This window comes from Barbus barbus (genome assembly GCF_936440315.1).
Source record: "Barbus barbus genome assembly, chromosome: 3".
In the NCBI taxonomy this organism is placed as follows: Eukaryota; Metazoa; Chordata; class Actinopteri; order Cypriniformes; family Cyprinidae; genus Barbus; species Barbus barbus.
The window spans coordinates 12,286,831-12,299,945 of NC_136731.1; the positions used below are offsets into that span (position 1 = coordinate 12,286,831).

The 13,115-nt window shown below is 38.1% G+C and overlaps 1 protein-coding gene across 4 annotated transcripts in view; it reads right to left on the reverse strand.

Annotated features, from left to right (window-relative positions):
* Nucleotides 1-13,115, reverse strand: part of LOC306847021 (centrosomal protein of 112 kDa-like) — a gene marked incomplete at its 3' end in the record, with an annotated part of 163,796 nt that overhangs the window by 77,962 nt on the left and 72,719 nt on the right. For all 4 annotated transcript variants that reach the window (XM_079380756.1, XM_079380755.1, XM_079380753.1 and 1 more), the window contains 2 exons: nt 8,929-9,036; nt 2,892-3,074 (listed from right to left, as the gene is read on the reverse strand). In XM_079380756.1, coding sequence (XP_079236882.1) covers nt 2,892-3,074; nt 8,929-9,036 — 291 coding nt within the window. The remainder of the gene's footprint in view (nt 1-2,891; nt 3,075-8,928; nt 9,037-13,115) is intronic.

The window sequence follows — 13,115 nt, forward strand, 5'->3', positions numbered from 1 at the left end:
AGTTCAATTCTGTCTTGTGCCATGTAACTTTATGCTATATCTCCCACTACAATAAAGAGGTGAAAGCTCAGACATAAAATGAAATGATGGTACGTGTGCATTATCCATTCACAAGGCTGTCATCAGGTTGTGAAACATGTTTTTAAAATGGGCAAACAAAATACAGCACATTGGCTAAATATTGGCTGATTAACCCTCACAATAACAATAGGGAATTAAATACAACTTCAAATTAAGAGTTTAAACTACATAAAACAAGAATCTTTACACTCTGAAAAGTTTTTAAAAAACAGTTAAAGTTAATTCATAACAAGTACAATATCTATTGTAAAAGTATTAATAATCATTCTAATTCTATGAGAACAGGAAAGCCCACACCACAACTATAACAATAATGTCACAGAGGAATGATATGGGTATAATCAGACTACATAAATGCAGCATGCGCTTATAATAAACATAACATTATTGTGCATTAGTGTAGATGCTAATATAGTTATAGTTACTACATAAATATTGTTATAGTTACCGTTTTTGCTGTTTCAAATCTCCCAGCATGCCTCAGTCATACAACATGAGCACTGCCTACTGACACTGCAGTTGTTGTTTTGGATCCATTTTCAATCTTTCAATCAATCTTCTACAATTTGCACAGAGATCAAAATCACCCATTATGCTTTGCACAGCCTTCCCGGGAAGATGCTCAAAACTTCTCCTTTGCAGATTGTTTTCATGAATTTGTGATGTTCCCTAGCTATTTGTATAGTTGTGAAACGAAGATCGTGATTTGTTTTGGGCAAATTTGTTATTGGCATGGACAAGGACTGTAAACAACATCACTATGTCTGTTTCAAAACTATGCTGCAATGACACGGCTCAAGTGTTTTGAGCGGCTACGTTCACAGTAAACACTTTCCAGGTGCTCTAAGTTTGGATCACTTATAAAGCACACCAACTACATTTTATTTTTACATTTCAAACTTTTTTTGTGGACAGAAAGTTACAGCGTTTTACCAGCTGTTGTTGTCAACTATGCAGAAGCTTCCAGTTTTTCTTGCGGGTATATTGTCAAGCCATGCTGCATGAAACTGAAGAAATAAAGACAAAACTGTACAGACTTTTTGCACTTCAAAATAAAACTCATTATAATAATTGGCATTCAGCTCTTGTTTTGGGCTTGTGGCCATAACACTAATTTTCAAGTAGCTTTTTTTCAAGCTTTCTGTAGCTGTTATGACACCATGTAAAAGCACAAATTATAGAGTATTTGCTTATTAGTAATGTTGTGATTACAACAACTAAACACAACGACTAAATAGAAGTGCGCCGCAACCTATAGGAAGTCTACCAATCCAAACAGGTATGGTTTGGGGGGGTACACCATCATATTGGGTCTCTAAAGGTTGAGGTAAAAACAAACAAACAAAAAAAAAAACATGTTAGAGTGCTTTATAAAAAGCATTAGGTTTACTCAGGTCTTTTCCTGTCAATATTGTTGCAAATATTTCCTGGAATCTTTTCCAGTCCATGAATTTCACTCTTTAGAATGGAGATTTTTTTGGGCCGTAGAGGGTTTGATGTACTCTTGCCCAAAACTGCATCAATGAATTGCAGAAGACATTCGCCAAACCACAAACCTCTTCCTTTAAGTGCCAACTAACTATTCAGTACATGATGGAGGACGTTGAGACATGAATACTCAACAACATTGGGTTTTGTTTGATGACACTTATGTGGTGGTGTGTATAGAAGATGATACACGATGATTTATTGACAGCCTCTGTTTTAAGTTTTTACTAGTATTTAATTATCAGTTATGTTTTTGTAAAACATCATGTTTTTTTTTTTGTTTAACCATAGATAAACAATTCTGAAAGTAATTGATCACTAATACAAAACCACTAACAGCGCTACTGTAAAACTAGCGGAAACAAATCATACATTTGCTGAGCAAGAAAATAACTTTCACTCAGAACAGAACCCCCCCCCGATGAAATATAGATAATTTCATAAGTAGAACAATATTATCAAAAAATGTTACCATACATTTTCGCTAATATATATCTGGATTGGAGCGTCTCAGCTTGGAGCGATATGTTCTCTGTAGCATCAGTATCTCTAAACTTGTTTCTCTTGTTAGCAGCCAATAAATATGGTTTAGCCATGCTGACAATTTACATTTAATCTTGGGGTTTGACAAGACCAATGAATCCACAGTTGGGGGCTAGGCTATCAAATGGCTTCCCACAGGGATCTCACGATAGCCAGGCTGGAGAGGGAAGCGGCGGACAGGGCAATTGGCACAACAGGCACCAGAAACCCGCTGATGACCAAAATGGAGGTTTTATGGCTAAAGAGCTCATTAATACCCTCTCAATGACATACACCTGTTCCAGTAGTTTGAGATATTAGAGAATAGCTCTTATTAGCAGATAAATGCAACCTATACCGCAGCGACAAAACCAGAACTCAGTGGTGGTGCACAGATACTACTAAACCCAATATAAACACCCCAAGAAAAGAAGAATGCACCCTACGGTTTACAATAAAAGGCCAGAGCGGCAATGGGCTGGGGAATTTACCTTCATCCGGCATCCTGTGGTTTCAGTCACTTTTTTTCAATGAATTTTTTAGGAAATCTCCCAAGTGGAAAGTTGCACATAAAAATAATACCCAATAAGTTTGCGTTTTAGAATTCTTCCTAATTAAATCCTTGTTTCTTTCCCACACTGAACAATAAAAACATGACAACATTGTTGTGAAAAAGTATGCAAAATACTATATAATTTTTAATGAAATAAAATACACTGTGTAAAATAGCCATCAATTGTAACATTATCCTAATTAGAAAAACAAAATAGTGAAGCGACGGAAAGGAAGGGACCCCCTACCTGAGCATCGCGCTTCCTCCACTCCTGGGTTTGCGTTTGCTGCTGGACCATGGCGGCCCTCGTCTGCTTGTCCAAACTATCGATTTCCCGCTGGTGGTCCTGGACCAGGCTGTCCTTCTCGGCATTGTGTGTCTGGAGTAGGTGCGTCCGCTCCTGTTCATGCTGCAGTTTCAGTTCCACAATCTGATTGGACAACAAGGAGTAAGACTTCATCAGCGGAACATCCCTGTCGTCATGACAACTTGTGCATGGCTCAGCGAAGAAAAAAGTTCACGTTTGCCTCACAACACAAGAAGCCTACGTAAGTTTTTGCATCACTATGATCTCACATGTTGTTGTCCTCCCACTTTTGCGCTAATTACGACAAGCTAGTCTCTCTTTCAGCTCTCGTTAGAAAAAAGCGTACTGTCAAGGCCAGTGGCACAGCACTGGGCAAAAATAAATAAATAAAAAATAAAAGGCCATGAAATTATGGCCACGATTATAATTAAATGCTGTATTAACGACAAGGAAGCAAGAAATTAACACAAGAAACACATTATCCATTTGCAGATTTTTTTTAACCTGTAATCCTATTTATTCCAACAGAATGCTAAAAAAAGAAAGAAAGAAAAACACTTCATTCATTAATTAAATTCATTTGAAATTTCTTGTCTGTCCATACAGTATAACGTCATGGTGGATGTACTGCAACTTTAATAACCACTTACTGTTACTTCTGAATCCTAATCCGAAGTGTTGCGCTTTGACAAAAATGGAAAATTAAGAGCCTAAAAAAAAATACCAATCCACCCGGCATCCCTGCTAACTTCTTTTTTCAGAGAAAAATGCGGTCAGCATTGAAAGCAAGAAGGAAAATGTTGAAAGAACACAAAAGCTAGCAGTGGCATTATCTCGCTGACTTGCACCTGCTGTGCGGTGAGCCGAGCCTGGCGATGAGAGGCAGCGCCAACGGTTCCCAAGGTCCGTTCCCACTCTCCTCCGGACGGGAGACGGTGACCTTGGCCGGTCCAGCCCTCATCTCCCAGCTAGCCTGCAGTGAGAGGCCTGGTCCCCGCAGTTTTCAAGCTAATCCCCCCACATTGTGTGGCTCGGCACCCTACCTGGCCTGCCAGCTAGAGGCTGCTGTGGTGCTATTGAGTGTAGGTGATGAATGGGATTTCAGCTCGATTCCCCCAGCCAATCAGGCACAAGGCCACAAAAGACGCTTCAAACAGTCCCATGGCATTTCCAATTTCAGTGGATTTTGAAGAAGCCGAAGTAAAATTTGGTAAGAAGATTCCTCATCCTCCAGCTTTATCGATTTCTGTAGAGGACGAGATGTGGATGCAAGCAGACATTTCTAATAGGGCAAAACCGAACAGCCAACAGAAAGAGCTTCAACTAATTGATCAGGGACCGCCAAAGGAAGCAACCCTCCGGATTTAAAGGAATAGGACTCCATAACACGCCATGCATTAATATGCTAACCTCGGGTAAACGTGCTGATTCTGAGGTCTCTGTTGGGAGGTACACTACAATCCGACCATTCAATTTGCAATATATACACGTCATGACAAATGAATAGAGCGTGATCAGTGATTACCTTAGTTTAAAGCCCCATGTACATCTTGCTGTGATGGGTTAAACCCGTCCCACAGCAATTGTCGGACAAGCGACAAAGCAAGGCTTTGGTTTTGACAATTCTGAGTTAATTGTTTTCGAAGCAGGGTGAAAATCCACGGCAAATATATGGCGATATGACAGTGGGAAAGCGAAGGGTGGGGGAGAGATTGAAAACATTGAAACGTCACAGAAAGGGCTGCCGGGTGCCGGGCTCTTAAAGCGCCAGCGCTGAATGGCTCCTGTCACTGGGCAGATGTGATTAGCGCCCCCTCCTAGAGCGCCAGCATTGAGGTCATGGAGCGGTGGGCGACTGAAGCAGGCTCCCCGGGGAAAGAGTGCGGAATCGGAGAGGAGGGAAGCTTGGCGGCACTCAGTAGGGGTTCTGTTTGAAGAATATAAGAGTGGTGGAAAATATATTCTATTATTCCGAGTACAGAAATGCCAAAAAGGATCATTCTGTCCATTTGTTTGTGTGCGGCTTTTTTTACGTAAGAAAACATGAAAATGAAAAATAAAGAGAGATTATGAGATGGACAGTTTGGTTGATGTTGATCGATAGGATAGATTGCCATCTCCAAACGTAGCCTCCACAGTTGTGAGTGGGATGTTGTTAATGTACTGCGTAACTTCCTACACGTTGTGACCTCAGACAACAGCTCGGTGTCAGTACTCGAGCCGGCATGACGTCAAATGGCGAGGAGGTCAAAGAGAAACAACACTTCTATAGAAATGGACTCTTTTAAAGTCCCATTGATAGGAATCCTGGGGAATGTTTCTTTGTGTCCACATGAATGGCTAAAGTGACCCCCAGACCACAGTACACTCGTTAAACCAGCAATAAACATCTCAGCTCAGTAACTTGAGGGATCAATCTTTACGAACTTTAAAAACCTTTACAAAGTTGCTCTCAGAAGAACAGATGCTAATAGATGCTTCCCAGTGATTCATAAATGCTTGAGAAATCAGTAAAATGTATTATTGTAATGTTTCAATATTGTGTAGTCAATAAGTGAGTTTCAGGCAAAGTTTAAGGTTAAGGCAATACAATTATTTGCATTGTGACATTTTCAAGACAGTTGTGATATAAAATGATGTAAAAGTACTTGATTTAAATAATATATCCTTTTTTGAGTTATTAAGAAGACACATTTCTTAAATTATGATAATGCACTCTAAGAAATGTCCATAAAAAAAAGGGTCCAATGTGTTTGACTTTTCCATGTTTATGTTTCCATCAGGGTTAACCCATATTTTTGATTTCACATTGCATTGTATTGTGTTTTGGGGTTTAAGGGAATGTCAAATTAAATAGATAGATAGATACATACATACATGGACCTTTCAGGGGGGGGGGGGGGGGGGGGGGGGTTCTTACAGTGGAGGATGTACTTAATTATCATGCAAAAATGCTATTATAAATAGACTTTTTAAATAGACATTTTCTTTAAGCAAATATATTTAGATTTTTGGGATGGAAAATGACCTGGATGATTCTGGGTGAGTGACAATACAGTTTAAACTTAACAAATCAATTTAGATACTTAACATATTAGAGGGCTTGTTACCTTGGCAACCGTATCTTCCACAGTTGTATTAAAATTGCTATTATTTTCTCTAGTGATATGATCTCAGCAATTATAACTGACGCGACACGTGTTAAGAAGAGGGGAGAGAGTTGCTAAATTTGCTAACTGTCAAACCCAATTATTATTATTATTATTTGATCTTTGCAATATTTCACACATTTTGTTTTTTTTCGGTAACGCTTTATTTTAAGGTGTCCTTGTTACAGTGTAAAATTACATTTAAGTACTGAGTAATATTAATTAACTACATGTACTTACTGTATGGTTAGGATTAGGGTTTGGTTTAGGATTAGGGTTACTTGCATGTTATGCATAATTTATTGCTATTACAAGTACATGTAACACGTGTAACAAGGACACCTTAAAATAAAGTGTTACCCTTTTTGTGTGTTTGTTTGTGTGTGTGTGCATCCTTTACAGATGTGATTCAGTTTATGGGACTGTCATGTCTAAACAGTGTGAATAAAGATATAGGCCTGGATAGTTCTCTGGCCCATTTGGTTGTTTGGTGGTCACCCTCTAGTGGCACCATCAGCAAGTTTTTTCTGCTTTTTCCTACCTATTGCACACTTTTGACCTAAAAATATTTTACAATTGGAAATCTTATCCAATTTTTATGAAATTCAGCTCATATGGTCTTTAGACCAAGCCTCACAAGAATCTGCCTTTATGTTTTCAGTTATTTAAATAGCCCCGGGTGTGTGTTCACGGTGTGTGTGTGTTCACTGCTGTGTGTGTGTGCACGTTGGATGGGTTAAATGCAGAGCACGAATTCCGAGTATGGGTCACAATACTTGGCAGTATGTCACTTCACTTCACTTCACTTCACTTCACTTCACTTCACTTAAATAGTAAACACAGCACTAATTTATTAGCCAGCCTGCTGTTCACAATAATGTTAATTATATATTTACTGGTTTTGATGACCACTACGATTATTTACCCTTGGTCAAATGAACAAAATTCAACACTCTGTTTGATATGAAATTAAAAACTGAACATATCTATTTTCTAAAAAGGCTACATGCTCCTGGTGTTACTGCGAATGATTAATCAATCTGATCATGTGGGTGGGAACAATAGGAGCAAGTTTCAATCATTTCCCTACTAACCACCTGTCTGCCGCTAACTGTGAGCACCACAGGAAACTAGCATAGTAAATACTAGATAAGGAGGTACATTTTTGCCTGTTTCCCTCTCACAACTCTGTTCCCCGTCCTTGAGCTAACCTAGCTGCATAGCCACTAGCTCGAATTTTTGCCCTTTGATGAAGGAGAAATATTGTAGAGTTGTTTGAGGCTTCCAAAACATTTGAAGTGACAAAACAAAATGAGGTTTCATTGAATGATGAGGGTGTACTGGTTCATAAAAACACGAATATTTGAATATTATTTTGTGCCAATTAAGTGAAAAGTGTGCAAAACATGCCTTGAATATTTTAAACTAGAACTTTTACTTATTTAACATTCTGAATCTACTTGACAACAGTGGATGTTTGTCTTCTGTAATCTTTTATCAAAACACTATAACTTGCTCTGTTTTATTTGTCAACCACCCTCCAGCCATGTAGCTCTGTTCTGATATTTCGTCACCCTACTTTTCTAGTTGATTATCTAGTTTTATTACAGAAGTAAAACTGATAACAGAATGGGTTCCACATTGACTAACCTGTAAAGAAATTAATCATGGTTCTTGTAATACTCATTTAAAAAAAAAGAAGTGATAATTAAAAATAGCGTGTCTTCTTTTATTAAAGAAATTGTGGTTCAGTGTTGTATAGAAAATATTGAGAACTTTTCACTAATAAAACCAAGAGATATATTTTCCAAATTAATTTTTTAAAGGAAACTTAAGCAGTTTTGAGGCTTGAATTGAGGAACCGATTAAAACTGATAAAAAGGAAAGAAGAAATGATATAACAAATACAGCATAACACTATGGTTACTAGAGGCTATCGTTTCTCACAAAGGGTATAGTTATCAAATTTTTTTGCAAATAGATTTTTTTTGCAAAGAAAAGATATAACAAATATAGCATAGGGGTGTGTGATATGGCAAAAATATATATCACATTATATTCCAGGCTTATTGAAGACAAAGCAAATACTGAAGACTCAAGCTTACTGAAGACAAAGCAACCAACAAAGGTTGTTGGCACAACCTCCCAAGATTGTCCCAACAGTATAGGGACAGGGACATTGCTACCAAGTAACCAGTGAGTGAACTGTTTTTCTGCTACTCCTCCCAATTTTGTCTTTAAAACCTTTTGGCTGTAGCTACAACCAAATTTCTCCTCAATGTTTTGCATGCTAACTCTCTTGCCATTCCTGGCCCAAACTATACATCCATACAATTAAACACCACTCTACCATCGTCTTCCTATCTCTATTGTATAATTAAGTTATATATATCCGGCTAAATAGCAATGTGATAAGATTGTGAGATAATTTCAATATTTGCTATTTTTATCTTAAAAAAGAAATAAGAAAAGATAACTGACACATTCCTATCAGTCAGTAAAAACCTTAAAAAGCCAGCATCTTATCAATTAACAAGACTTTGATTAAATGATGAACACATTACATTTTTAATAAGGAGGAAGTGGAGACTGAATGGAATATGATAAGGGATCTTAAAGGGTGAAAATAAATCTATTTTTCATTCTGCACCACCCCATCCAGTCGTCTAGAGGAATCATCTAGATGATTTAATTTGAATATGAACTGTGTCGCTCAACGTAATAACGATGGAGTCTGAGCAAATGGTTTGTTCGTCTACATTTCAACCAAAAGGGAACTCGTTAGTCACACTTAATGTAATGCAAATGGATTTGAAGAAAAGTTTGACCTGCTGCTCGTATCTTCGCTGTAGCTCCTCCAGCTGGTAACTGGACTCTTTAGACTGCTTCTCTCGTAGAGATTTAGAGCGAATCAGATCAGCCTCTACTTTCTCCATCTGAAAGCAGAAAACACAATGAATTACAGTTGAAATAATGCTCACGAGAAGGGCACAACAGAGTAACATTAGCATTGGCTGAGAGTAACATTAACACTTGATAATAAGCATAAAAGCATAACAATACACAGGTATTATATATATACTATTTTTACTATTATTTATTGTATTATTTTAGTGCTGTTTGTGCTACCATGATAGTGTTTGTGTGCATCCCCTATATATGTATGTATGTAAGCACATATATATCAGAATAATGGATTCAGTCTCTTAGCTGGCTGAAGATACTCTACATTTAGCATGTGTAAGTCAAGGCCACAGTCGATTATCCAGAGGACGTTCCTTTCTATGATGCTGTTACAAACAGATGAATGCAAATGGCCAGCAAAAAAGAGAAAGAGAGGGGGTGGCAGGAAAAGAGTGTGGAACACTTTGATGTGGGTTGAATCTTGGACAGATGATGATCGCTGGAGACACAGGGTGGAAAGAGAAAGGTGAATCAGAAAGAACATGAGCAGGATGTGGGCAGCAGCTCTGAGTCCAGCGAGAGCTTTAGCATCCCTTAACGCTCGCCCACAACTACATGACCATTAGTACGTGCACACACACACTCGCAGTCTGCCCAGTGCAATGCTACAGAAGAACTCTGCCCACACTGTGCCAACAGGACTTAATGCAAGCCTGTTTAAAACTTCCTGTGGGAACCTCATTACTGATCGCACATAAGCACACAGAATAACAGAAAATAATGCTGTATGTGGAGTATTCCTACAAACCTAGGCTACATTTCAGCAAAACTCAAAAAACATATAATGCACTAAAGTTTCCAGTTGAAATGAACACTAGTGGGAGTAAAACACCAACGCATTTCATTTATTTTCGTGCTAATTATGATTACAGATTATTGAAAGCACAATGGTATGAACTGAAGATACTTTTACCATAGTGCATAAACTAATACATTATGATGGTTGCATCACATAACCAGCTGCATATGTAGGGCTTTTCTGACACAGTAAACTTGCTTGATAGCGCACCTGGTACACAATGCACTTAATAGGTACGAGTCTCAAGAAAAAGGAGCTCAAAGACTTGTATAAGCAAGCTAAAATGGCATTGTTGCTACAGGAAATATGTTTTTATCTCATCTCATGTTTGCTTTTGTCAACACTTTATTTCAGGTTTAGTGTGGTGTTTAGTGTAATTTGTATGTTATTTTCTAACACGACTGAGCATTAACCTTTTAGTGCCACTCACTGGATATTTCATTCCTGAACTGCCGAGATACATACAACAAGCAACTTAATAAACGATGCTATATTCACACTAATCTGTTTCAGATAAAACTGCACTTGTTTTTAGTGCCACTCACTAGACGTTTCACTTTGAAAGTGTCAGGAACCGTGCAAGAATCGATGTAAAATCAAATGTCACCACAGGCATGTATTCCTTGAGACCCTGGGTTGATGCAAACTTATATATCTCTGACTTCCACAATCAAGGCATTGTCTGATGCTCAGAAGATGAAACTGGAAGTCTGCTGTCAAACAAACTATGCACCTGGTTTAATGTACAGATGTATGAGAGGATCTCGACCAGATCAACACAGCAGCGCTAATAGATCCAATAGCATGATCCAATAGCGTTCAGTGGAATGACATAAGATGAGTTTCTGTTTTTCTGCATTAGTTTCATAAGAGTAATGATGACAGGACTGCGAGTCTTTTTGAAGCAAAACAGATGGATGCAGCCTCTATTGAACATGTGCTAAGAATGGCTGTGGTGCGTTTTTAATTTTTACATGTCTCCATTAGCAAAGCAGTACCAGGGTTGTGACAATAACTTTCACAAGAAATAAACATTTAACAATTGTTATAGTATTAAATCTTTATATATAGTTGCTAAATCTTCAATAATCGTCTTCTGAGTGAAAGCAGGAAATAATATAAAGCAGATTTGATGTTATCCAACAGGGCTGTGTTTTCCAAAATAATCTTAAACCTAAACAAACTATAAAAAAAAACATCATAACAAAGCATCAGTGGCCTTATCAATCTATGATTGGAAAACGCAGCCCGTGATTTGATTGGTCATTGATTGTGATTATTATTCATTTTTATTTATTTATTTGAATATGGTTTCTTTATAAAACGTGAACTCTGGAGGCTATATAAATCTAAATAAGAGGCTTTTAACAGCTAGGTAACAATAGCGTGAATGTTTGGTTGTGCACACATTGGGCGCAGCTGTGGCAGTGAACCCGGGTGGCGCCGCAGTGGCCCGCTCCAGCATCTGTGCGCAGGATGTGATGTGAGGCTGCAGTCATGTGCATTGTGTTGATGAGACAGATTGAACACCGCTGTTTGGGAGGCTGGAATTGTTATGATGGAAATGGTGAATGTACAAACAGTCATACAGCATGCATGTCAGGATGAGTAACTATTCCTGATGACTAACAAAGAGCTCAATTTGCTCATCTAATACCAAGTCAGTGCCTGCTGTCTCGGAGATACAGATTCAAACAGTGTAAAAGCTTTTCAACACAGCTGAGGAGTCTAACAGAGATCCTCCGCAATCCTTTTTTGGCCTTTTTGACACTTAAGGTAAAAGAGTTGAGGATATGAGATCAACACACCTTGTGAGTCAGATGAACCTGCATTGCCCACATGAGCACCACAGCTCCATGTTTTGGAGCACATGTGCTAACTATTAGGTCATGTTGGAAGCTTTATAATGACATGAACTGTCGTCTGAGAGATGCTCGCTGCCCATATGGGGGAATGCAGTGACATCCTGTGAGACTGAATGAGGGGATTGGATTGGATATGATTTATGATCCAGTCTGCAGTACTGATCGCTTGCTATCTGGACTCCCTGGAACAATCCACAGATCAAATACACCCTGAACTCAATTATACAGAGATATCAGCGAAAGAATGTCTCAGATTTTCAGCCTAAAGTCTGCTGCCACATTGCAGTTCATTCTGATCAAGAACGCACATTTAGGCAGAAAGAGACTATGACTGAATCATGCAGCAACCAGTCATGGTTAGACTTCATAAGTGGAATCTAAACTGGGGTAAATCTGATGGTTTTATGTTTCATAAGAATGAGATGACCACTTAGAGTGTCTACTATGAATTTTTCCTTAAATTCTCGAAAAGTATTACTTTTTAAAGCACTGCTAATAACGAGAAAAGGATCCATGTGTGGCTTTGTTGTTGATAACAGAAAAACACTAAAAAAATATTCACACTTAATGCCTTATTATGCATGACCATATTTTAAATCCCTTAATCTGACCCCCAAACCTAAATTTAACAACTACCTTACTAACTATTAATAAGCAGTCATTAGAAGTTAATTGAGGCAAAAGATGTAGTTATTAGTTAGTTAATAGTGAGAATTGGTCCAGAACTTAATATGTGCTTTATAAGTACTAATAAACAGCCAATATGCTAATAATTTGCATGCTATCAAGCAATAAGTTAATAGCGAGAATTGGTCCCTAAAATAAAGTGTTACCAAAAATGATAACAGAATACTTTAATGCAATAATTCACCTTTATATTCTCTTGCAAAATAATAAAGAAAACAAATCAGGTAACATCAGCTATAACGAATGACAAAAATGAGTCAAGGTGCTTAAAGGAACACTCCACTTTTTTTGAAAATAGGCTCATTTTACAACTCCCCAAGAGTTAGTTGAGGTTTACCATTTTTGAATCCATTCAGCTGATCTCCGGGTCTGGCGGTAGCACTTTTAGCTTAGCTTAGCATAGATCATTGAATCGGATTAGACCATGAGCATCTCGCTCAAAAATGACCAAAGAGTTTCGATAATTTTCCTATTTAAAGCTTGACTCTTCTGTAGTTACATCGTGTACTAAGACCGACGGAAAATGAAAAGTTGCGATTTTCTAGTCCGATTTGGCTAGGAACTATATTCTCATTCCGGTGTAATAATCAAGGAACTTTGCTGCCCAACCATGGGTGCAGCAGGCACAATGATATTACGCAGCGCCTGAAAGTAGTCCCCAGCTATATCATAACTAGTTACCTAGCTGGGAAAATTATCA